The sequence below is a fragment of the Notothenia rossii genome (genome assembly GCF_949606895.1).
Source record: "Notothenia rossii genome assembly, chromosome: 9".
Lineage (NCBI taxonomy): Eukaryota > Metazoa > Chordata > Actinopteri > Perciformes > Nototheniidae > Notothenia > Notothenia rossii.
In genome coordinates this window covers 11,338,078-11,361,687 of record NC_136907.1, presented here as the reverse complement: position 1 = coordinate 11,361,687, position 23,610 = coordinate 11,338,078, and the positions used below count along the sequence as shown (strand labels likewise).

Here is a 23,610-nt window from a genome sequence, read left to right as displayed (position 1 = left end):
TGGGTTTATTTAAAACACCTTTTTATAGAATGGACCAAAGCAAAGAAGAATCTGGAGTCCAATAAATCCCAATGAGGAATTCTGTCTCGAAAACATTTGGATAAATAAAAGTAGCTCAAATGCTAAAACCATCTGTTTTGAGTCACTCACTTTCTCTTGTATGTTCCCACTTTACTTTAGTTGAGGGAAAAAGTTCAACATACGCAAAGTGGTCATGCTTTCGAGCACATGAGTGGATGCTCATATGTTTAAACTTATATGCATTCAACAGACTGTGTTTTGGTCCCAACTTCATTCATGGCCACTTAAACGTCTAAGTAGGCCACGATGCTTCCATTTGATGCTCTAGAGTCTAAAGTAACCATGACCATTTAAGTGACAGCTTGGGAAGTTCAAAAAGTGAGTGAAAACATGCAAATGTAAGGCGCTGAAGTTAGAGGCAGCAGAGTGGGATAAAGCCAAGCCCAGGCAGGAAGCAAAAATGATGCATGAGAGGACATATCCGGCAGAGGACTGTCAACGAATGCCATCAAAATGAAATGTGTTATATTTCTCTGGGCCGTTTTATGCACAGTAATAACAGCCCATGTTGCTGGTGACCCTCACTAATTCCTCAATCTTTCAGGATTACAGCTTGTGCATGTGTAACAGATTGTTCGTGTGTGTGTTAAAGAGCATGAGGGCAGCATGTTGTGTGACAACAAGCTGACAGCCACAGAGTTAGCACACAATGAGCCCATTCACCAACAGAAGGCTTTACCGAATACAAAAGTAACAGTTTGCTTTGTCCCGTTCAGCGTTCTGCTGTAGCTTGTACAATAAGATCCTCATAACTGTGTGACTGTTATAAAAACACATGTGAAAATGAAGAGTAAGACAGGAAATGTAACCTTTCCTCCCAGTTGAGTATAGGAAAGGGACGCACAGATTCAAAAGAAAAGTAGTAAACAAACACAGCCATTCACTGTCACGCAGCACCAATGAAACTGTATACACTCTGACAAACACACACTTCTCTCTGCGAACAACTGAGCCTAAATTGTAAGTTGCACACATGACTATGAGGAAAACACACAGAGTTGACAAAAAGACTACCTACTGTCAGTAGAGTGCAGTATCAATCTAGAAGGCTCCATGGCAGCTCTGTGTTAACTTCAAAGAATCAGCTCACGCCCTGACTCACACTGACTCCCCCCTCGACTCTCCTCCTCCCCCCCCTCCCGGTCCTGCTGACCATACTTCCTTTTCCCTTTTCCTCCTGTTGCTTTTCCTCTGTCCCACCACCACAACACAAACACACAGACTGAACAAGACTGAACAGGGATGACAACAGAGGGTGGGACTGTGAATTGAAAGTCCCTCCTCCTGTCAGTGCTGTTTACAAGCATGAGCTGACTGGATTCCCGCCTACTCCTGCGCTCCGATTGGCCATGAAACTTAAACTATCAGGGAAGAGACATTGCATCATAGGCCAACAATGTGTGCTGGTCAGAGGGAGTGAGAGGGAAAGATTGAAACAGAGAAGAAAAAGAAAAAAGTCAAGGCTGAAAGGACATGGATCTTAAATCCAGAAAGGAATTGCACATATCTTAACCTGCTGAATATCATCTGTGAAATGTAAACACTCAAAAGGATGATTATTAGGCACGGACGCTGGCTTAGTTCTTGAATGCAGCTTGCTCCTAATAGCGAAAAAGCAGCTGAAGAGTGACGTTCATCTGGCCTCCAGTTACACGCCATTATTTAGCCAGCCAAGTTTACACGTGCAGCCAAACAAAACTTAGAGTTACATAATTCCTGATGTCACCATAAAAATAAATAAAATCCCCCAAAATGAGAGTTTGGAACAGAGGCCTCTCCGCAGATATCAAATTACACACAAAGAGGGATAAGGAAAAGACCCTTAATATGGAAAAGGGGATTCATCCTTTTTATTTTAAGGTCAAATATCTTGTCACAGAATGATTTTGCACCCCATCCCTTAAACTACCCGTCCTTTCGAAGTGGTCATAGTTTAATCTGGGGAAAGAGATGACTCTGATTCTCTGACAAAGACATCAATTGAAAATTAATCTGTGCGGATTGAGTTGTGTCCTCTCTCCGCCCTCGCTTCAGGCTCTGCTTCCTCCACGCTCACACACACCTTTCCAAAATCCCATCCTCACATTCACAGGCCAGATGGCCCACATGGTTGTAACAGGAAGTCAAGTATAAAGATGAGAAAACCATTCAGAAAATTACATTTATAGTAATGTGCCACTACTGTTTTCCAACTGTTTTATATAACGCTTAATCAACTTGATAGTAGGCTAGTGAAAAGATCTGATGTTTTCAAAACAAAACAACTCGCACAAACATATTGCCGCGGCTCTATAGAACCATTTATTGGATGTCTTGTATTCATGCTCCACAATAAGTAATTAAGGGTATCCAGCAGAGTCATTAAACCAAATGCAGCACTCCAGCGTGGGCAGCCGTTTGGAAAAGGCTGTTGTCATCCCTGCAGCGAGCACGACACAGCATTATTACCAGCTGTTTACCCCTGCACTTATTCTGCTGAAATGCAAGTTTTAGGAAAACCAGAGGAAGAGCAACTAACAGAGGCCCCCACAATGAGACTCCTGAAGAAAACACTCATCATATAAAAAGGAGTACTGTATGCATGAAAAAGAACAGATAATCTGAAAAAGAAAAAACATAGATTTCTCTCAGAATTTGGCTCCAATTATCCTACCTAAAATATGTCTCAAGGATGAAGGCCATAAAATGCTTTGGGAGGAATTCAAGTGAGAGCTAAAAGGAAGAAACAGGCCAAATGCATTCTGTGCCTTATGCAATAGCAACAAATAAAAGAAAAACGTTCTGCCCTGGAGGAGGAACAGTAACAGTAATGACCGTAATGCTTGTGTGGTTTTGTGCATCTTCTGTATTCTAACGACAAATAATGTGACAAGAAAGCAGCTGAAAGGGTGAGAGTTAGCTGAAGGGTTAAGGGCGGTGCCTACTAGCTAACAGCCAATACATCCGTGCTGCACACCTGATGTCTTGTTATTTTTCTTTCTTTAAGTTTAGTTTTATGAGCTTCCCTACCTCATGCTCTGTAACATCTTCCTACCTGTCTTTAATGCAATCTAAAACATAAGGATTGGGATGTTTAGAAAAGGTTCACTTTGAAACATGTGGATGAGGAGAAAGGGGTAAAGTACTCAAGAAGAAAAGAGAGGACACAAAGATACACACACACACACACACACACACACACACACACACACACGCACACGCACACGCACACGCACACAGTCAGCTGTTTCGATCTGAGTCAATAGCCCCCTTTCGCCAAATTCTTCTCCGCTGCTAAAGTTACATGTACTGTATAAACACACACTCTGAGGGTTTGAACGTTTAATTGGTGATCACAAATATAGCAGTGCAAGAATGCGCAACCAGGATAATAGATGGCGTGCATGGACGAGCCTGTGTAACTATCTCTAGTGTGCACGGAAAGCCACCATTCTCCGGCTCGGGCCAGTCTTAAGCCTCCACAATACATACTTCTATATATAGAGCTATCAGTTCTCATCCGCTTCACACCACTGGCAGGCACGTGCTCCATAGCTGCACATACACTGAGAAAAACACAGAGATCCTCAGGGCCCAGGAGTTCAAAACTTTTAATCCCTATCTGATCAAATCAGATTTGGATTTTGGGGAGTTCAAAACCAAAAAACAGGATTAGGATCACTTTGATATCCGACCAGATCAGGAAATCCAATCCAAGCTTTAATCTGGATCAAATCTTCAAAACGGGTAGTTCAAACCGACAACACAGGATTGGGATCAGTTTGATCCCAAAAAACTGGATTATCCTGATCCCACCAGAGGGGTGGATTTCCAGTAGATTACCAGAGCAAAATGTACTGTACCATTTATTTAAAAATATGTTTCAATATAAATAAGATGGCAAAGTTTGTTAACTGAAATAATACACCATTTTTAGCCTTCATGGCAAATCAATTTTATTTTTCATTTTTTGGTCACGTTTGTGGTGGCCTATTTTGTTTGTTGATGACATAAATGTTTATACTCATGAAAGTATCACAACAAAGATTGTCAATCACAAATGTAATTTAGATTAAAGTAAAAATACCTTCAACAAAAAAGAAGTCCATCTGTCATCACCTTTCAAAAGTAATTGCGGACAATAGATGTCTGCAATGTGGTCTCTTGTCTTCCTTGTATTATTTTTCATGTCCACTAGATGGCGATTGGTAGGATTAAAGCACTGATATTCAGGATCTAGTCATCTTGAAAAATCGTAATCTGGATCAGGCTGATCCTATCCTGAATTGCTTTGAACTCTAGGGACAAAATCTGTCCGACTTGTCTGATCCTGGATCACAAAAAATGGGATTTCAAAATCTGATGGGATCTGATTGAGATTAAAAGTTTTGAACTCCTGGGCCCAGATGACCGGCATGGTAATACTCAGAAAAACAATATAAATATAAACATTTGCAGCCTTACATAACTGTCCGAAACATGGACTACACATAATATATCTCGTATTTATTTGTGCATGAAGTCATTTATTCATGTATGCTAAGTACTTGTTAGCATCTTAAAGCAGTGACATCATTGCCTTGGGGTTACTGGGTTTTAATGTTGCCAGCACGTGGGATTATAGGCACACTTTAGAATGGAAAAGCAAGATAAAGTTGATAAATGCAAAAATACATAATGAATGCACAATGTAGGACTGTGTAGACATTTAATACCATTCACTAAAAAAAGAAAACAAGCTTGTTATTGGCACCTCATAGTAAATCCAGCGTTCACAGACTGATTGATGGGTTGAAACGAACATGACACTTCCTTTGGAAAGCTGTGGCAGCTTCCCAGCTGTCTTTGCACAGCAGCCCGCCTCAGGGAAAGCAGGTGTGAGAGCGTAAACTGTGTGCGGAGAGCTCCACTTCCCACAAATAAGCTTTAATTTGAGAGATCAAAATTAAAAGTGTTGAAATCTCAAATAATTCCCTAAAAGGTTCAACACTTTACTCTTGTTTACTATATTTCTATTCAGGCACTGAGTCAATATGTTTGCACTTAACTTTTTATCTTTTATTGGACATTTTATTTTCCTTCTTATGTTTATATCTTATGTTATCTTTCATTGCACATTCTTACTTCTTATATTATATAATACATTATATAACTTTTTATTCATTCTACTGTATGATGGAACAACTTTCACAAATACCAATTTTCCCCTAAGACTATTAAAGTATTTCTCATTCTAATTCTGATGGTCAGACAATTACACCAGCTCGTTTTTATATAAGCAGAGACATATAGCCTTGACCTAAACAAAACCTCACAATTTGCCACACAATAAATAAATAATAATACTTATAATGAACTTTTTGATCACTGAATTAAATCACAATCAGCGACTACAGTTATGAAACCATTCAATTTCTTCTCTCATTACCTCTGTTCTCTCTCAAACAGCTTCATCAAGAGATTAATGAGACTAATGACATCAAGACAGACATTAGAACTGCATCTCAACTAACCAGAGTCTTCACATGGCCACGGGAAAATACAGGCTCCATCACATGTCTAACTTGCTTGACGCAGAGCACACTCTGCATACTGTCACATCCTCTTGATATCGGACCAAATTTGGTAAAAACAAAAAGGGGAAATCTCTTATCCATACGCTCTCCTTTGCACTGAATTATGAATTTCAAACTAAATAATTTGACATAGGCACTCATTATTCTTGCATCTGTTTTCAGTTGAACATTCATTGAATTTGCATTGGATAGCTACAAGCGGAACAAGCCTGTTAACAAACACAACAGAAATAAGAAATCAACAGCTTATAATCCACATTTCAAAGTGTACATTTAAATATTTTTCAAGTTAAAAACATTCAAAGGGAATATTACATGACGCATATACTCTTCACCCTCTTTTTTATCTTGCCGAACCCTTTCCCGCTGAGAGAGTTTTTTCAGTGAAAGAGGAGCATGTGCCACAGGGTAGAGGAGCTGATCCTGAAATAATTTGTTTCTTTAAATAACTGCGGGAATAAACGCTCTGAGCTAAACATATATTAACATAAAACAGCTAGTTCAATGTCACATGGCAAAATAATAACTTAGACATTAAAGATGTTGACAGTGTTTTACTTTTAACAGACTTTGACTGAGTAAGTATTTCTCAAGATGCAGGAGAATTTAGAAGCTCGTCATCTGGCTGCTTTTAGAAAAAACGGTGGTTATGTAAGATCCACATATCCAGAACACCAATCAAAACAAAATAATAAAAGCGCTTTGCCATGGGTGCATTACTCACATGTCCTTCACATCAAAGAGACAACATGACCAAACATGGTGAAAGATGTCAGAGAAATAAAGATGTATTTACCATGACGTGGAGTTGGGGATGTTCCAACTTCACGCCATGGTGTGGAGGTCTTTTTTTCATTCTGCTCATCATAGAAAACCCTGTCCTTGAACCATGCATGTGCATTAGGGTTTTGATTCCTAACAGGGAGGAAATTCATCTACTAAAGGAGATAAGAAATTCCATCATTTGTTCATCATGCTGATAGGTCAGCAGATTTATGATTCGACCGTTTGCTAATTTCTGCAAATCAACAAGACGAAGGGGTGTGGCCTTAAAAACCAAATTCCCTCAAATAACATCAATTCTTCCCAATGAAATGCAATCCACTCAGACAAAAGCATTAAAATGACCATTGAGTTTAATCACTTTGATGCCATCTTGACACAAACTAGACCTCAAATGAAGGATTGAATTGTGCTGCTTCTGTCTAAAAAAACAAACATGTACTGACCACACATTGTGACTCCACACTGCTTGTCTTGTAGTCCGCTTTAAACACCAGATTTCTGCTATGATGGCAGAGTCAGCTGACTAACACGTTACAACACACACTTATCTTAATAGTCCTCTGGCAAGATGATTTAGTGGATGACAAATGTCGAGGAGTGGTACCCACTCTGCGCTGTCCACACACTGCAGGACTGACTGATTTAAGCATTGCTAAAATTATCAGCTTGCCTAATCTGAGCAAAGCTGGGCAGGAATTTGTCACAGGAACCGCCTGTATCAGCATATTAGCACACGGCTCACACTCCAGCATGCAAGCACACGTGAACACACACACACCCACACACATACACATACACACACACAGGTGTACACAACTCACACCATTACCACTGAAGCATGTCAATGCAATAACATCAGTTAGAGGGCTTTAGATATATGTTACTTTTCTTTTGTGCCTAACATGATTACAGCATGGTTACTGTATTCTTATTTGTTTAACTGCCATCATCAAGCTCTTTGTTTGACTATGGCATGACCATGACAGTCTTTATGTTCTTATTGCTATTCTAAGGTGGGAATACAGTAATAACATTCAGTGCCAACATATACAGTACAAAGGCCTCTATGATGAACACAGTGCCTATATGAGAATGAATGTGTCGTACAAGAAGCATTGAACACATGACTGCTTCAAGGATTACTATCAAGACAGTGAACACAGGAATATCAATAGTACATTATTCTAACAGATCAGCGAGTGTAACTAATCTATCTTTCAGCTGTATTTATGTAGAACAATAGCCTGACGTCAAAGTCTGAGTACTGCTAGTTCTATAATGCCAATTAGTATGCTAACATGAATATATTCTTTGTTGGACCTTCAGATCAGAGCATGTATCGACTGAAGCATCAATACACAAATATCAGTATTACTAGAAAAGGTCAGAGTTGCAAGCATACAATAGATGGAGAAAATGTAGCTCTCTCCCTCTTTAAGGAATATGCAGCTTCCAAATACCCACAAAGGCCATTCCTTCAAAATTAAAATGTTGCTTAATCACTAATTGTATAATGACGTGAGAAAAGAACAGTGGCAAGGATGGTTAAAATACGAACGAGCTTAACCTTTTGAGTTTAAATGTATGCCTTTTGTAACTATAAAATGATCTGATCTTTAAATTGATCTCACAAAAGGTTTAACTGAATATTGTAATATAAAAACAGGTTAAAACTGTCACAAGTTAGACCCATTATTATTTTTGGTCTGGCACATCTTATCTCACCTTTCATTAAAGATCCCGCCTTCCTCCAGGCTCTTGCAATCCTGGTCTCCCCAGCCCTCCCCCTTACCTACTACTCATTCCCTCATTACTCCACAGCATTTATACCACCTCACTCTCACTTGTCCTCTGCCAGATTGTCTTGTCTATTCTGCCAAGCTCTCCAGCGTTTGATTATCTCTCGCCTAGTTACCTGTCCTGCCTACTGTTTTGACCCCTGCTTGCCTGTTATCGAACCTCGAGTTTCCTGCCTGCCCCCTGTTCGGATTTGTTTGCCTGTCTGACGGATTCGCCTGGTTCTGAGCCCTGTTCTGCCTGCCCCTTCTCGGATTTGTTTGCCTGACTGCTGGATTTCCTGGTTTTGACCCTGCCTGTCCCTGACCTGATTAAACTGAACATTCTGAACACTGGTTGTATCTGTGTCGTGCTATTGGGTTCTGATCTGTACCTGTGAGTGTTTTCTTTCCAGATGTTACATGAAATGCTGAAGAAATGACTAAATATGGCCAGTGCTATTAATGCACAACCCTGAGGGATCTATCTAAATATATCCAACATGACATGACTGCATCTCTCAGCTCAGTCACTAAGATTTCACAACAAGCCTCTTCCCGCAATATCATGCAAAGTAAATATGGTTGAAGGAAAAGCCCAAACAGGCAATCACATTTTTATTCTACACAGTAATGTAACAACCCAAACACAATGAAAACACTTACTAACCATTTTAAATATGCAACCCAAGATTGGGCATCTGTAAATAAACTAAGAAATGGAGTAATAGCAAGAAGGGTGTTTTTTGAAGTATGGGGTGAATCAATACAACTGGAAATCAATAAAAAGCAATTAAAGCAATTAAAGCCATAAAAGCCATAAAAGCTTTGACAGCAGAGGGTAATAACAATTATGCTCAACACGGACATACACTCCCAGATGAAACTGTTACATCTCTCTTAGGAATTCCTCTACCCTTTAAACTTTGCTAAATGTAGACCAGCATGATGGAGGAGGAATACAGTTGCTGTTACCCATGGCAACACAATCACCTTAGAGCTGATCAAGTCCGCGAGGAGGACGAAAGGAAGCAGCACAACCTCTCTCTCTCACACACACACACACACACACACACACACACACACACACACACACACACACACACACACACACACACACACACACACACACACACACACACACACACACACACACACACACACACACACACACACACACACACACACACACACACACACACACACACACACACACACACACACACACACACACACACACACACACACACACACACACACACACACACACACAGCTTACAAGTGTGTTGACAAACGTGTCAAATAATTGTATATGTAGCCGGCTATCACTGTAAGGTTGTATTTTATCTCATTAAATTACACAAAGATGGCTTGTTCAGTGTTTGTGTCATAACAATGAACGAGTAAACACAATAGCACAAAGGCCTTATTTGGACATAAAATGATCCTCACATCTCTCTTTTCATCGATTGTTGCACTGCTTGTTGGTGGATACATCAATTCAGCCTACAGCCTTAGAATAGTGAGAGCTCTTTGACCATGACAATGACAACTTCAATATCTGAACAGACACGAGCCAGCTAGGTGCAATGGCAGTTAAAAAGACAAATGGGGCAGAAAATCCAGTGGTTAGAGTATTTGCAACCATTCAGTTAATCATTCAGTGCATGTTGAAGTTTACATTTCTCCTCGCCTGTCTCACCCCTCCGATGCAGCTCCGGTGACATTCCTCCCATGCCAGCTGGACATTCCAGTCTCAACTTCCCCCCACAGCGACCGGAGGTGATCACTATTTTTCTAAATATGCTTGTTCAATATCCCAGCTATCTACACACAATGCTTCTGTTACACTCATATACTGAGTCCCTGAGTTTGGCGTCTGCTTGGAGTTTTTTATTCTTCATGCCAAGGTAATATTTCTGCTCAAAACATCATCAACGATATAGTCAGATTACATCATGAGATCAAATTGTAGAGCTGATGAATAATAAGGTTAACATCTCCTGAAACCCAAATACTGACTGAGTAAAGGCACACTTAAGAAGGCAAAACAGTTTTGTTTTAACGTCATTGTCAATGAATTATTGATAGCATCTTAGCTGTAAAAGGTTTTTCTGGGACAGATAGGGTGTATAAAGTACTTTGAGAGGGATAGCTGTGTTTCGAAGTGAATTGTATCAAATTGCACCTCAATAATACAAGCCATCATCTTGATTATTACACACTCAGGGCAAACATGTGAAGCATTTTTTTATATGCTGAAACAGGCCACACATAATTACTTCCAGGGATCATTTTTAAATATCCCCAAACCTTCCATCAGGCATAGATGACCGCAGCATATCTCATCACTCATCTATACAAACAGCCCAGTCAGCCTCACAGATGGTGTCAAACACTGTCACGCAGTAACTATTCTCAGGTTATCACAGTACAAACCCATCACAGAGCAGCAAATGGCCTGCAGCATTAGTTTGCACACAGACAACATTAGGTGTATGCGTCCATCAGTGGAGGGGAAACAGGACAGAGGGAGATTTGGGAGAAAGAAAGGCTGACTCTCTGCCAAGGCGAGGAGAGTGAGAGAAGGAAATAGTGGAGGATGAGGGAATGAGCACTTTCACACACAGTGGGGATGACATGAAAGAGCGAGTGTCTGGGAGAGAGGGATTTACTTACAGCAGGTTCCTGACAGATGAAGGACAATAACAGGGAAGTTTCAGCACGCGCTGCTCCACGGGGAGCGATATCCGTCCGCAAAACCCAGCATTGCCAAAGCAAAGCGCACCTCACACAGAGAGTGAAGAGAGGGAGGCAGAACACTGCGTCTGTGTGTGTGCGCGTGTGTGAGTGTTTAAGTGTGATCAGTATCTGGCTTTAATGCATGCATGTGTGTGCTGACAGGAGGGAGAGAGAGAGGGGCTCTTAGGAGGCTAGAGATACAGAGAGATTGTATGAGATGACTGGCTGGTGTGAAAAGGGGAGGGGGCTAGATTGGCCAATGGTGAAAGAGATGAACAAAGGGAAGGAGCGATAGCGACACAGAGTGGGAGATTTTTTAAATTGCTGCTCTCAATCTCCGTTTTTGTTTTTTGATTGCATGTGTTAGGAGAATAAGAAACCCCAAACCACCAAGCAGAACATGTGATGCTTCATATAAAAGGATGGGAGTCAGTCAGTTTGAGAAACTTTAAAGGCAACCAGTCTCAGTCTCCTCCTCAAATAAGGACCCTGGTAGAGTGTAGATACAAACTAATTGGAGGAAGATGTGAGATAAAACATACAATTGTACTTATTGACAGGCTGTACATGTGAAAATCAGCTTTAGAAGGAGGTGCAACTATTGATGGAAAAAGAGAGAGTAACATGAAAGTAAGAGCATACATTAAGTAAGTAAAGGTTGTTTAAGGAAACATAGTTTATTCTGAAGCATAACATGACAGTGTTGTAAGGTCTGGGTGTATCATGAGAGAGAGAGCGAATATAAACAGTGAAGTGTATGGACAGGAAAATTGTGATTGCAGGGTTTGTAACATCTGTGTGTATGGCCACCGGAGGTATGAGCACCATCCTTTGCCAGTTTGCCTATGTGCATGCATGCGGAAGCGGGTGGGGACCATCTACCCAGGATTTCACTGCGGGAGCACCATGTTGCCATGGAGACTGCATCCAGTGCAGCAGAACACGCAGATGGCTGCTCTCTCTCTCTCTCTCTCTCTCTCTCTCTCTCTCTCTCTCTCTCTCTCTCTCTCTCTCTCTCTCTCTCTCTCTGAAACAGTCCACTTAGCATCTCATCCTTGGCCAGCAGATCATAAAAGCTGGTCTCTGTGCACGTTTAGACAACCAGACAACATTTTGACTCAGCATGCAGAATAACTATTTTGTTCGCATTAGACTGAATACTGCAAAACATAGGATTTTATCCCAATACATGTCTGTTGTATTAAATATGTAAAACACATATGTTATTCATATAGCACACCAAATGTGTCATTACATAATCAGATGAAAAAAATCGACTTTACCAAAGAAACATTTGATGCTTCTTCATTGCTATTAGCATGTGTAAAGTATGCATGTCTGCATTTTATTTGGTTCAATTATATACTATACTGGTATATTGGACAATTTCCCAAAGCATTACATTGTCAGATTAAATTCTTACTTTCAGTTAATGCAAAGATATTATGAAAAAGAAATGGTTTCATCCACAGAAAAACCAGAGAGAGAAACCAGACCTTTCTTGTGTTGTCCAGTAACCAAACTAACAGACTGAGTTACACTGTCATTGCTCCTGTGAACTTAAACAATTGACTCAGACCAGCCTGAGTTGATAAACCACACAAATAACACAGCATCGCCTTTCCTTCACCTCGATGGCAACAATGTGACATTTACCCATAATCAATGTGCACTGCCGCACCAACTCCCTGTCGTTTAAGCTCATCTCATCAGTGCAGGCAGAAAACAGCATGCATCCTAATCAGAGTGGCTAGGGGCAGGAAGGACATTCATATCAGCACTAAGCAAGTCTTTTTTAAGGTGACTGATGATAGCAAACCCTGTGGGAGGACTAAAGAGTTTTGTTATGTTGTTAAAGGCATACAGTTTTAGTCTACCTAGGGTCAATCAACAGACAATGCAAAATGTCAAAACACACATTTCTTTTTGTTGCACTTACCGATCCATTCTGCTATGAACAGGTTGCTCACTAATGAAGGTTGGATGGTAAGTGCCCTATTCTCCGGATGCCACTCTTTACTCCTATAAACGGCTGGATCTACAGAGAGACATGGAAGCATTTGAATAACAAAAAAAGCTAACATTTATATAATTACAAGGAACATAGGATTCTGGGAATAGTGGTGTGTTTTCCCATATATTTTGAAAGTGTAGTGGGACCATGAACAACAATGTCGTTACTATTCTAAAAGTTTCATAGTTCAAATTGAATTACTCACTTCAGTTACTTGCTTTTTTAGAGGACTCACTATTATTATGCTCTGCTTAATGAATGTGGACCAAGTTTGAAACCAACGCTCCTCTGTTAAATTGCACCATCTAGCGACCGATTGGGGACTAAATCACTAACAGCATTCTAACAGTTATTGGATATAGTGGTTGAACACGTACACTTTCCTAACATGCAGATACAATGAGAACATAGTGGTATGACCTTACCTTTTTCACTTTTTGAAATCTGAAAATAAAGACACATTTTGAGGACGCGTATTTATAAGCGAAATCGGAGAACGACTGTTTTATCTCAATCAAGAGAAATTAAACAAATTAATTACACCTAGTGCCTGCAATGGCCATGGTTACAGAACATTACGTCGGTGTGTGTTAAAATTGACAATGACATTATGCGTAATTATTCAAAACCACACTATTGGACGTAAGTACATGCGTCAACAGGAATATATAGAGTAGTTCCGCATTCGGTCTGTATGACTTCGTGGCGCAACGGTAGCGCGTCTGACTCCAGATCAGAAGGTTGCGTGTTCAAATCACGTCGGGGTCAGTCCTTTTTAACATTTTAAAGGGTTATCATGGAAGATGCCTGCATATATCAAATTAACAGAACATGAAGAAATCGTTTTATAATCCCGCGGTTTGATGATAAATATTTCATGTTAACAGTAGACAATCAGATGATATGCCTCTTATAGTTCTATATTGAAGGTAGAATATAACATGCATCTTTTTTCTTAAGTTAAATGTATTCAACAATCAATGTAAATTACATTTTCAAATAATAATACAATAAATGGGATAAATTATTAGATTTAGGAAACACTGATACAACAAAGGACATGAGCCTGGACAGGAGGCTTGAAAAGTAACTGATACTTTCCACCAAAGAGCAGCCACAGGTTCAGCATTCATAGACTACATATTGATGGAGTAAATAGTTACTTTGAACAAACCGAAATGTGATTTAAAGTCTGCAAACAACATCACGAGTTGATTCCTCATGGTTTTCCTTTCTAACCTCAAATCTGATTATAGCAGCTGCTTCGGTGGATTAAGTTTCCACACTGTCTGATCTTGTCATGTTAACAAAGAGCAGGATAAGGAATTTCTTTAAACCAGACCTCTGTGCGGCTATTTGTTTCAGTGCTTGAGGTTTACACAAAAATAAAAACATGGAAACATCTAATCTAGAGCAATGCTTTGCTTTAAAACATATTATAGCTAATATTCTGTAATGCATTTATCAAAAATACTCAGAATGTATCTACCTTTTGGTTCCGGCAGCTAGTCCCCACATAAAAAAAACATCCAGGATTGTCACCTGATGGCCTTTTTCTTTCATCTGTGAGTCCAGCTGACCTCAGTTATTCATCCTGTGCATTTGCCTTTTTGTGCTTTCTCCGTTCTCAAGATATTGGCTTCCCGTCTACTCTCACTTTCTCTTCTCTGCCTAAATGCTTCCTCACAATGTAACTTGCATGTCTCCCTCCCTCTGTCACTTGTTCCAAATTTCCCCCCAACCCACCCCACCTCCTTCTCTATTCATGCTTGCTTCTCATCTTACACTGTGACACACTAATACACACACACATACTCGTTGATTAGTACAGCCCTGGTGAGAGAAAAAAGTTCACCTCCAGTCCTCAGGATTTGACTCACATGAGATGTTCCTTGGACGCAATGAACGTTTTATAACAATGGCCCAATTGTACTCTGGAGCCCATTTGACACCAAACAGGTCAGCCGCTGCTAACGTCGTCTCTGCTTGTGTAGAGAAGGCCTTGCTTTGGGCTTCTGTTTGACATCCTCAACTTAAAGGATAGCTTGCAGGCATATAACTTTATTATTTGTCACAAAGTAGTCCCGTTCCTTAAAAAACTGCCCATAATATTCCCTTTTTAAAATTCTATTCATCGTGCCCCTTGATTTGAAATGCCAGGGAGATGTCCCCATTGAGCGCTTGCAGTGGGAGGACAAATAAGAAAGCAGCCTGTATTTAACAGTTTGTTCCAGAGAATGTTATTTCACTAAGAGCTCAAATTAAATAGCTGTAAACAAACCCCGTTGCCAAAGTAACACAGCTGAATGTCTCTTTCTGTACGAATTCTTGGCTTTTGCTGAGCAGAGACACACGGGTGGCACAGTTGTCTTGTCATAGGACGGATCATCTGGATCCCAGCGTGGGTTCACCAGCAACAATGAGCCCTATTCAGATTATGTTTTCAATGTGATGACAGCATCAGCTAGGAGGTTGACATTCCAATGATATACATGTGATATAGTGTGAATTTCCTATCTCGTTGTGTTTGTCTCAGTGTGCATATTGTATACGTGTTAAAACCCTTAAAGATAAAGGACTCTTTCTGCTGCGCAAACGAGCGCCTCCCAGCCAGACTGACCGAAGAAATAATAGATGAAGTGAAAGGCAAGTACTGAAAACTGAGTAGGCGTGACTAAGGAGACATGAGCACCAGACAGACTTTTAGGGATTTCATTAAAGGGTAGGAGAGGAGACATTTTTCAACATGTCAAAGTTGTTGGGTGCATGATCCATATACGAGTAGAGTAAAATAAAAAAAAGGTAGAATAATACCCTTTATTGTGCACAAAAAGACAAAAAAAGATAGATATTTTTGAACATGGTTTGACCCTCACAAAAACAAAACCTTCACAGTTCAAAGCAAGTCCTCATTTGCCCTGGTTCCACTGAAGGGTAAAACCATATCAATACAAAAAGACAAACTAATTTAAATTCTTAAACATGGAAAAACGACAGAAGCTTGTCCTTTGTCTATAAATAAAAAAATGTTTTCAAGTATTATATTCGTGCTCTTCCACATCGTATGGCCTACTTTTGCCTCCGATGCGCCTGAAGAAGGAGAGGAGCCCCGAGGAGCCCCCCTGGTCTTCTACATGATTCCCAGCCTTCTTGCCAAGCAATGAAGACACTCTTGCTCCTCCATCTCTCCTGTGTTCTGTCCTTGATCCAGAAGAGTATGACCTCTGAGACATGCTTCTCAGGATGAAGTCTCCCAGCCAGAAACCAGATGTTGGAGATTGCGTGGTTCCATCCATGGAAGCAGACCTGAGGATGGGAGCCTGCGACACAGCTCTTAGACTGGGGCACTCAGGGAGGGAGGCCGGACCCTCTGGGGGAGATGTTAGAGTGTCCGGTTCAGAGGAAGGGGTGAGGAAACTGCCTTTGTTCATATCCCACACTTCATCAAAGTCTTTTCCACTTGGAGTTGAGGATAGTCTGCGTAGGGGTCTGTTTCTAGCGTTTCTTTGGGAGCTAGTAAAAGGGCTCAGGATCGTCCATGGGGAGCCCGAATAATCGTTGTTGGAGAAGAAGAAGTCTCTGGTTCGAGGCTGAGGGGTACTCGGGGTACTCAGGGTACTCGGGGTGCTCAGGGTACTCGGGGTGTCCGGTGTGTCCTGTGCTCTCTCCGACCGTAGGGGAGTGTCTGAGTTTCTGCTCCCATTAAGGCTGCTTCTGCTGCTTTGATAGCGAAGCACCTTCCTGGTTATCTCACGCATTTTTTCAGCTTCTTCTTTTTTTTCTAGATCACTTATTTGCCCGTCTTTTGCCTTCAGTATGGGTTTTTTCTTCTCGGGTCTAGCACGGGGCGGAGTCTCCATTTTTTCGAGCGATGGAACCGAAGCGCTGCGTTCAACAGGAGATCCCTCGATTGGGGGAAGTATCTTCTTCCTGTTTCTGACTACTCCCTCTGGAGCGGAGGAGAGAAAGCTGTGTAAGGCCGACTCTATACCCGAGTCCCGATCACTGTCGGGTCCCGGGCAAGACACTATGGAGCGGCGTTTGGCTACAAAATGCGTACTCTCCTTCCGCTTGCGCCTCTGGTCGGCTGCCTCTCGCTCTTGATTCTCCTACAGCCGTGAAAAGGGAGGATATATTCAAGTAAGATACTACACAGTGCAAATGACACAAGTGAACATTAGGATAGCATTTTTAAAACATCGAAAGCATTCAACGTTAAACCAGGTCTGGTTCCTTTAAATTGCCACTTCAATACAAAGCAAAAAGATAACTTCTCCTTGTGATGCGATTTCTTTCTAAGCAGATTTAAATATGATTGTGAATTCTTTCTATTCTTACCTTCACAGCTGTGTCAAACCGCTTGCAGAATGAATGGAAGATGGAGCAGCACTCCTCCAGTTTGAAGGTAGCCGGGTCTTCACAGAAATACTCAGCGACAGTATTGCTAAGAGCCTTCAGCTCCAGAACGGAGAACTCTACATCTGCCAGCTTGGCCTCGGCCCTCTGAGAAATGAAAGCATTAGAAATGGTATGAAGCAGATGGACCATACTGGAGACTGACTGAAGTGTTTACAAGCTCAGGGGGAAACTTTACCAAGAGAAATGTCTCCATTTGTTGCAAGAGGGCAGGTTGTCTGCTGCAGTACAATTTCACTTCCTTGACCTTTTTGAGTTGCCTCTCAAAGTCCATGATGACTTCCTCTTTACAAACTCTGTGTTAGCAAGGGACATGACTTATTCCAGGTAATACACAATTGTGCATCATACCAACCAGACGTAATATAAGATTAAATCAAATTTGACTTTGAAGCTACTGTGTGTGAATGATACCTTGCTCCTAAACCAATGTGCTCCAGCTGGGTGTGGAACGTCAGCAACTCGGCATCGATGTCCTCGGCTTGCTGTGGGGGGGGAGATGAAGGAGGTGGGGCAGTTGTGAGTAAAGAAATGGAGCAGGAGAATAAATCAGTTACACAACTGTTTAGAGACAAAGCATGACTCACCTTGGCAACATAGTGCATGAGGTTCATGCCCGGCTTGTTGGCCTTGGTGTCTGCCAGATTGAGCAAAGAGGTCATCCTGAAGCCGATGGCATTGGCACTGTAACCACCCTGAGTAAAACATTTGAATAGTAGTTTCTTCAGTTTATAAATGCAGGGTAAAAAGCACACCAAGTAGATGAAATGCATAAAATAAAATGCATTGAAATAATATGTAATACAAACATATTTTCTAAAGAAAAATACCAACAGCGTTCATGTAATTCCCCGCTTTTAATACCAGCCGAATGACTGAGTGGAGGTCGTCACAGTCCAACAGCTCTAAGGGGGAAGAAGAGAAAGAGATGGAGACAGAGAACCGCAATATAAACTTAAATTGAGAATTGTGTTAAAACATATTGTGAAGTTTGGATTGTTAGCAGCTTCTCCCTCTGTGTGTGTGTGTGTGTGTGTGTGTGTGTGTGTGTGTGTGTGTGTGTGTGTGTGTGTGTGTGTGTGTGTGTGTGTGTGTGTGTGTGTGTGTGTGTGTGTGTGTGTGTGTGTGTGTGTGTGTGTGTGTGTGTGTGTGTGTGTGTGTGTGTGTGTGTGTGTGTGTGTGTGTGTGTGTGTGTGTGTGTGTGTGTGTGTGTGTTACCATTAGCTGCTTTGGTCATGACAGCAACAGAGAACTTCACCTCCTCCATAAGAGGGAAGAACTCCTCCCTCAGCACCATCGTTTTCAGACGTTCGCCATAGCTACAGGCAAGAGAGGATTTACAAAAATGCTAATTACTGCATTATCAGTTTGAATAAACTAAGAGATATCTGGATGAGGCAACATTTGACTAAAAATAACAGCACGTGTTCCCTCTGTGAACACACACGTTTGATGTGTTTCATGTAAATACTTCCATTCAGACATTCCATAAATATTTCAGGTACCCCAAAACATTTTTAGAAAGCTATTTTGAAAACTCACCCCGGCACTTTGACCAGCTGCACCATAAAGCTATCAGCCTCTGGTAACACGGAGAGATTCCCACTGAACGACAGCAGCTGCTTCACCTGTTTGATTCAACAACCAGTGATGTAATTGTTCTTGTAATTCCTTCTCACATATTAAAAAAGAGGGAATTGAACCGGCAAGTATCCGGTAGTTATCAGGAAAGGTAGCATGATTGAACAACACGAAGCATTTGCAGTATAGAACTTACTACAGCTTTTTTAAATGAAGTTACAGTAACTTTGGGTCAATATTTGTGTTATTATTTCAAATAGAGAAAAACAATGGATTAGATATGTAATATTTAGTAGGCTTATTTTATGCATATAGTATAGTAGAAAGATAAGAAAGGATGAGTGGAGCTGTTTTTACCTCTCTTTCTTCAGGCAGTAGTTTGCAAAGCTCTTGTAGTTTGCCTGATCCAAATCTTAGCCAGTTAGCTTGACTAATGTCCTGCACCATTTCTGCCACTGGCCTGCAGAGGGAGACAGAGACAACAGTTGTATTCGTATATAACAGAGGCATAAACTCAGCTTGATTAAAGTGATCAATCACATGAGAACAACTTTATTTTATAATGTTTGTGTGTAGCAGTGCTGTTGCAGACCATTGCCTGGTTTAAATGAGCTCCCAAGGTGTTGCATGATTGGTGGGAAATTCTGCAGTGGCCCTGGGAGAGATGGCTGCTAAACAGTCATACTGTAAAGTCAAACGCTGAAGAGAAATGAACACAGCCTTAGCTGTTGACACACATTGTGGTGCATTTGGTATGCAAAGAGAAGGCTGAGTGAACCCTGGACTGAAAGTGACATCATACTGATGAGTTTCATAGACAGGAACTGGCTCCAGTGATGAAGATACTAGCATTTTAGAATGGCTTATGGCTGATAGAACAGTTTAGGCATTTTAGTCGAAAGCACTCACTAACTTTTCAACAATTTAATCGTCTCCACTCTCAATTTTAGTTTAATTTCCTAATTAAAATCTCCCTAAATTAGATTCTGTTATTATCTAGCTGCCATAATCCAGATGAGAGAGGAGATTAGATCACATGGTCACATATGACCATGCACTCACTGCCATTTGGCTTTAGGCGCTAATGGCAAATGTAAACAATTTGACAATCAAAGAACTAAAAGCAACTTTTGTTGTGGTAAAAATGGAAATACATTACGTGTCAAAATCAAGGCAGCTCTATATGTTTTTAAATAGGTTCTGTGCATTATTAAAAAATAAATGTACACAGCATTGTTTTCTGTTATACTATCATTATCATGGATAGCTTGATATCCACTTTGTCATATTGAGTATTGCTGATATAAATGCAAAAAGTAGCATTCTTTAGTTCTTCTCGTTGTACTCCTTTGTTTCTATTTACAAACCTCTCAATTCCTTGTAAAACCAATCCTACATGCTTGCATAACATACATAGTGCAAGCAATGGTCATGTTGAAATTCACCTGTCAGTTAGATCACACCAATTCACCATATCTCTTAGTTTCAATTCAATCATTAAACTCTTAGTAGCTGCCCCTTTTAAACGATCAAGTCCTGATCTAAGATACAAAACTGTTCTCTCCTATTGATATATACAAAAGCTGAGTAGCTCACTATGTTGAAACTGAACGCTCTTAAATGATGTTTAAAATATTTCCATTTATTTGAATATGGTCTGCTAAGATAAAGAACCCGATGGTTAGGGAATGATTATTGCAGTGGAGGTGAATAATGTGTCAAGAGCCATTTGCTATGTTTGACACTAAAGCACCCTCTGGTTTAAATTCATTTGGTTCCTGTTGTGTTTGCATTTTGAGGTTGGGATTTTATGTTTTGAAGACATACACTCATTCTTATAGATATATTGAAATCCAGCAATATTTACCTTTTGAAATATCTCAGAAAGATCCCAATATTCATGCTTTTTTTAGAGTCAAGGATTGTGACCTAAAAAAAAGGAAGAAAAATTAGACATCAATAAAAGGATTAGTTTTCAGTTGAGAAACAAATCTATTTTCAATAAAACCTTTGAGGAAGCAAAAACACTCCCAAAAGGGTTTTACTTTAGCAGTTCCCCATCGATGCAATGATTAGTGTGGAACTTTCGAAAAGCAGTTCCTATTTATGTGTTGATCACTTCCCTAGCCCATGAATTCAGTTTGATATTACATTGAAATGAAAACGTAGGATGGTCTGTATCAGTTACAGGAAATCTCCCTTTGTCATGAGTGCAACTGTTGCTATTTACCTTCGGTTCCTGTGGAAAGAGGTCCAAGCTATCACACGTATTCAGACCCATGACTTTTGAGTTGCGCAGCGATGCCCGTTTGTCTACATGACTGAACAACTCCTCAATGCTCTGAATATCCAGCTCGAGGACCTTCTGAGGCCGCATAGACGTCCAGACGTTCAATTTGCCCAGGACGCGCTGGCTGGGAATGGTGTCCCAGTTGAGCTTTTTCATGGAACGTCGCTGGACATCATTAAAGCCAAATGAAGGAGGTGGAGGAGGGGGGGGAGGAGGAGGAGGAGGAGGAGGAGGTGGTGGAGGAGGTGGTGGTGGTGGTGGTCCGGCTGTCACACACATGGCGGGAGGCCCAGGGGAAGAAGACCGGGGGTCTGAAGCTTCCTGAGCATCCGGTGAAAGAGAGGGACAAGAGTTTTGAGAGGAACAGCCGGGAGGAGAGGCAGATTTTAGAAGCAGCACTCCCTCCATCTATATCTCTCAAATCCAAAAATTATATAAGGAGGGAATATCCTGCCGTCAGCCAATCAGATCTGAGGAGATACAGAAATATACATTCATAAGTATTGAAGTGCTTTTAGACAAAACAAGTGTATGCATTTGGAATGTGCAAAACTATGTGTAGCAAAAAACATACAGGTTATATTTCTGAAACTGTTTATTTGCTGCCCAAAATGAGCCTGTAGCATTTAAGCATAAAATAACTTAAATATTTATTTAAAGAACAGCATTTAAAATGAATTTTACCTGTCAAGTTGAAAAACCCAAAGACAGACACTGTATGTCAACAATGTACCATCACTTCCTCACCCACAGAAATAAATTGTCACCTCTTTTACTTCTCTTTCTTGAAATATACAAGTGCAAAACATTTGGGCCATGAATATATGTCCTCGCCTAATTATGGTTCTTCCATATGCCAACTTAACATCATTGAGAACATTATTTGTTTAATGCCTCCTTATTTACAGAAAGGGTTAAATGTGTCACATATCTGGAATGATACACTCTTACTTATTGTTGCTCGCTGCTGTATTCGGCTTGCATACATTTAATGTATTAAGCAATATATTCTCATAAATGATAACTTTAAATTTGGAGACCATTTTGAAAATAAGAGGCAAACCAACTTTTATTAATCAAATAACACTGACACATATCCTGCTTAAAGGGATATTAAAATGTTGAATATACAAGTCGACACAGACGAATCCGAAAGTGTTGTAAAAACATGTCTTTGCTCTTTTATCCAACAATACATCGTTAATTCGACAATTTCTCCACAGAGTTTCGCTGTCAGTTCTTTGCTTACAATGTAAGGCTCGCATCCTCAAAGAAAATGTTCCTAACATTACAAATATTCCCCTTTGAACAATAACACGTACGGTGATGCTTTAATAGACTCACCAAAGCACCGTTACATATGTTTTTTACTCACCGTACCTTTAAAAAGTAGCTGCCATTTAAATCCTCGCTCTGTATCACTCTTGGCAAACTCTTGCCTCGTGCTCTCTCACAGAGACTACAGACCTGCAAACAGCAGCAGGTGCAGCGCGCGCCTCCACCAATCACATTCAACTTACTGTTCAGGTACGCCCGTAAGGAACATGATGGGAAACCTCTCAACCAAACCGCTACCTCTTTGAACGACAAGAGTAAAACCGCTTCTAATGTTAACAAAAATAAAGTTCATGTATATAATGCAGAGGTAGAAAAAGTATTCAGATATTTTTCTCAAGTTAAAATAGAAGTATCAGAGTGTAGGAATACTCTGTTACAAGTAAAAGTCCTGTCGTCAAAATGTGACTCAAGCAAAAGAACAAAAGTATTCAATATATACTTAAATAACCAAAAGTACTCATTATGCAGATTGGCCTATTTCAGAATCATTTTTATCATATTTTTTTATTATAAATATTGATCCATTAAAGTGTTTATCAAAGCTGGTTCATTACTTTGTACACAGCAGGGTAGCTTGTACATTTTACTCCAGGTGTAACTAAATAAATCCAGCATCAATCCAAATCTGCACAGTAGATTAAGGTATTAAATAAAGGTAGTACACGATTTACCTCTGAATTGTAGTGTAGTAGAAGTACAAATTAAATTGAAATACCTCTAAATTGTACTTAAGTACAGTACTTGAGTAAATCTACTTACTGTAGTTACTTTACATCAAAGTATGTAAATACAATGTATAGAAGATAGATCTGTAGCCTACATTGGTTGTCGAATTCTGATTCAAAACTTCAAATAAAAAAGGTATGATTATAGTAGGCTATTGAATACAGTAGAACTGTCATGTCATGTTTTGCTATAGATAAAAAAAGACAAAGGGAAAAGTTGTACTTTTGTATAGATGTAAAATGCAACAGCACACAAGACATTAGTGCTGCTAAAATCAATATTAAAAGAAAAAACAATTGTAAAGTC

The 23,610-nt window shown here is 40.2% G+C and overlaps 2 protein-coding genes across 5 annotated transcripts in view; both read right to left on the bottom strand.

The window, feature by feature from the left end:
* trim3b (tripartite motif containing 3b) overlaps window positions 1-1,247 on the bottom strand; it is a 15,791-nt gene extending 14,544 nt beyond the window's left edge. For all 3 annotated transcript variants that reach the window (XM_079647847.1, XM_079647848.1, XM_079647849.1), the window contains exon 1: window positions 1,100-1,247. The gene's annotated coding sequence lies outside the window, so the exon portion shown is untranslated. The remainder of the gene's footprint in view (window positions 1-1,099) is intronic.
* A 14,498-nt stretch (window positions 1,248-15,745) lies between these two features.
* Window positions 15,746-22,792, bottom strand: fhdc3 (FH2 domain containing 3). 2 transcript variants are annotated; one of them, XM_079648265.1, is made up of 12 exons: window positions 22,616-22,792; window positions 21,181-21,710; window positions 20,818-20,879; window positions 19,308-19,410; window positions 18,912-18,997; window positions 18,588-18,688; window positions 18,204-18,274; window positions 17,957-18,064; window positions 17,784-17,854; window positions 17,548-17,665; window positions 17,292-17,456; window positions 15,746-17,062 (listed from the first exon to the last, which is right to left on the bottom strand). In XM_079648265.1, the coding sequence occupies exons 2-12, from the start codon at window positions 21,646-21,648 to the stop codon at window positions 15,986-15,988; spliced, it is 2,430 nt and encodes an 809-aa protein (XP_079504391.1). In that variant the 5' UTR covers window positions 21,649-21,710; window positions 22,616-22,792; the 3' UTR covers window positions 15,746-15,985. The 2 variants fall into 2 exon arrangements, with proteins under 2 accessions (XP_079504391.1, XP_079504390.1); XM_079648264.1 differs by having other exon boundaries at window positions 22,621-22,791.
* Between the last annotated feature and the right edge of the window lie 818 nt (window positions 22,793-23,610).

Excerpts from the sequence above, each read along its gene's own strand:
- fhdc3 (XM_079648265.1), bottom strand. The coding sequence starts at position 21,648 with ATGGAGGGAGTGCTGCTTCTAAAATCTGCCTCTCCTCCCGGCTGTTCC. Across the intron at positions 18,998-19,307 it reads TACTGCCTGAAGAAAGAGAG|GTGAAGCAGCTGCTGTCGTT; the intron begins GTAAAAACAGCT and ends TGAATCAAACAG. Across the intron at positions 17,063-17,291 it reads GGTTTGACACAGCTGTGAAG|GAGAATCAAGAGCGAGAGGC; the intron begins GTAAGAATAGAA and ends TCACGGCTGTAG.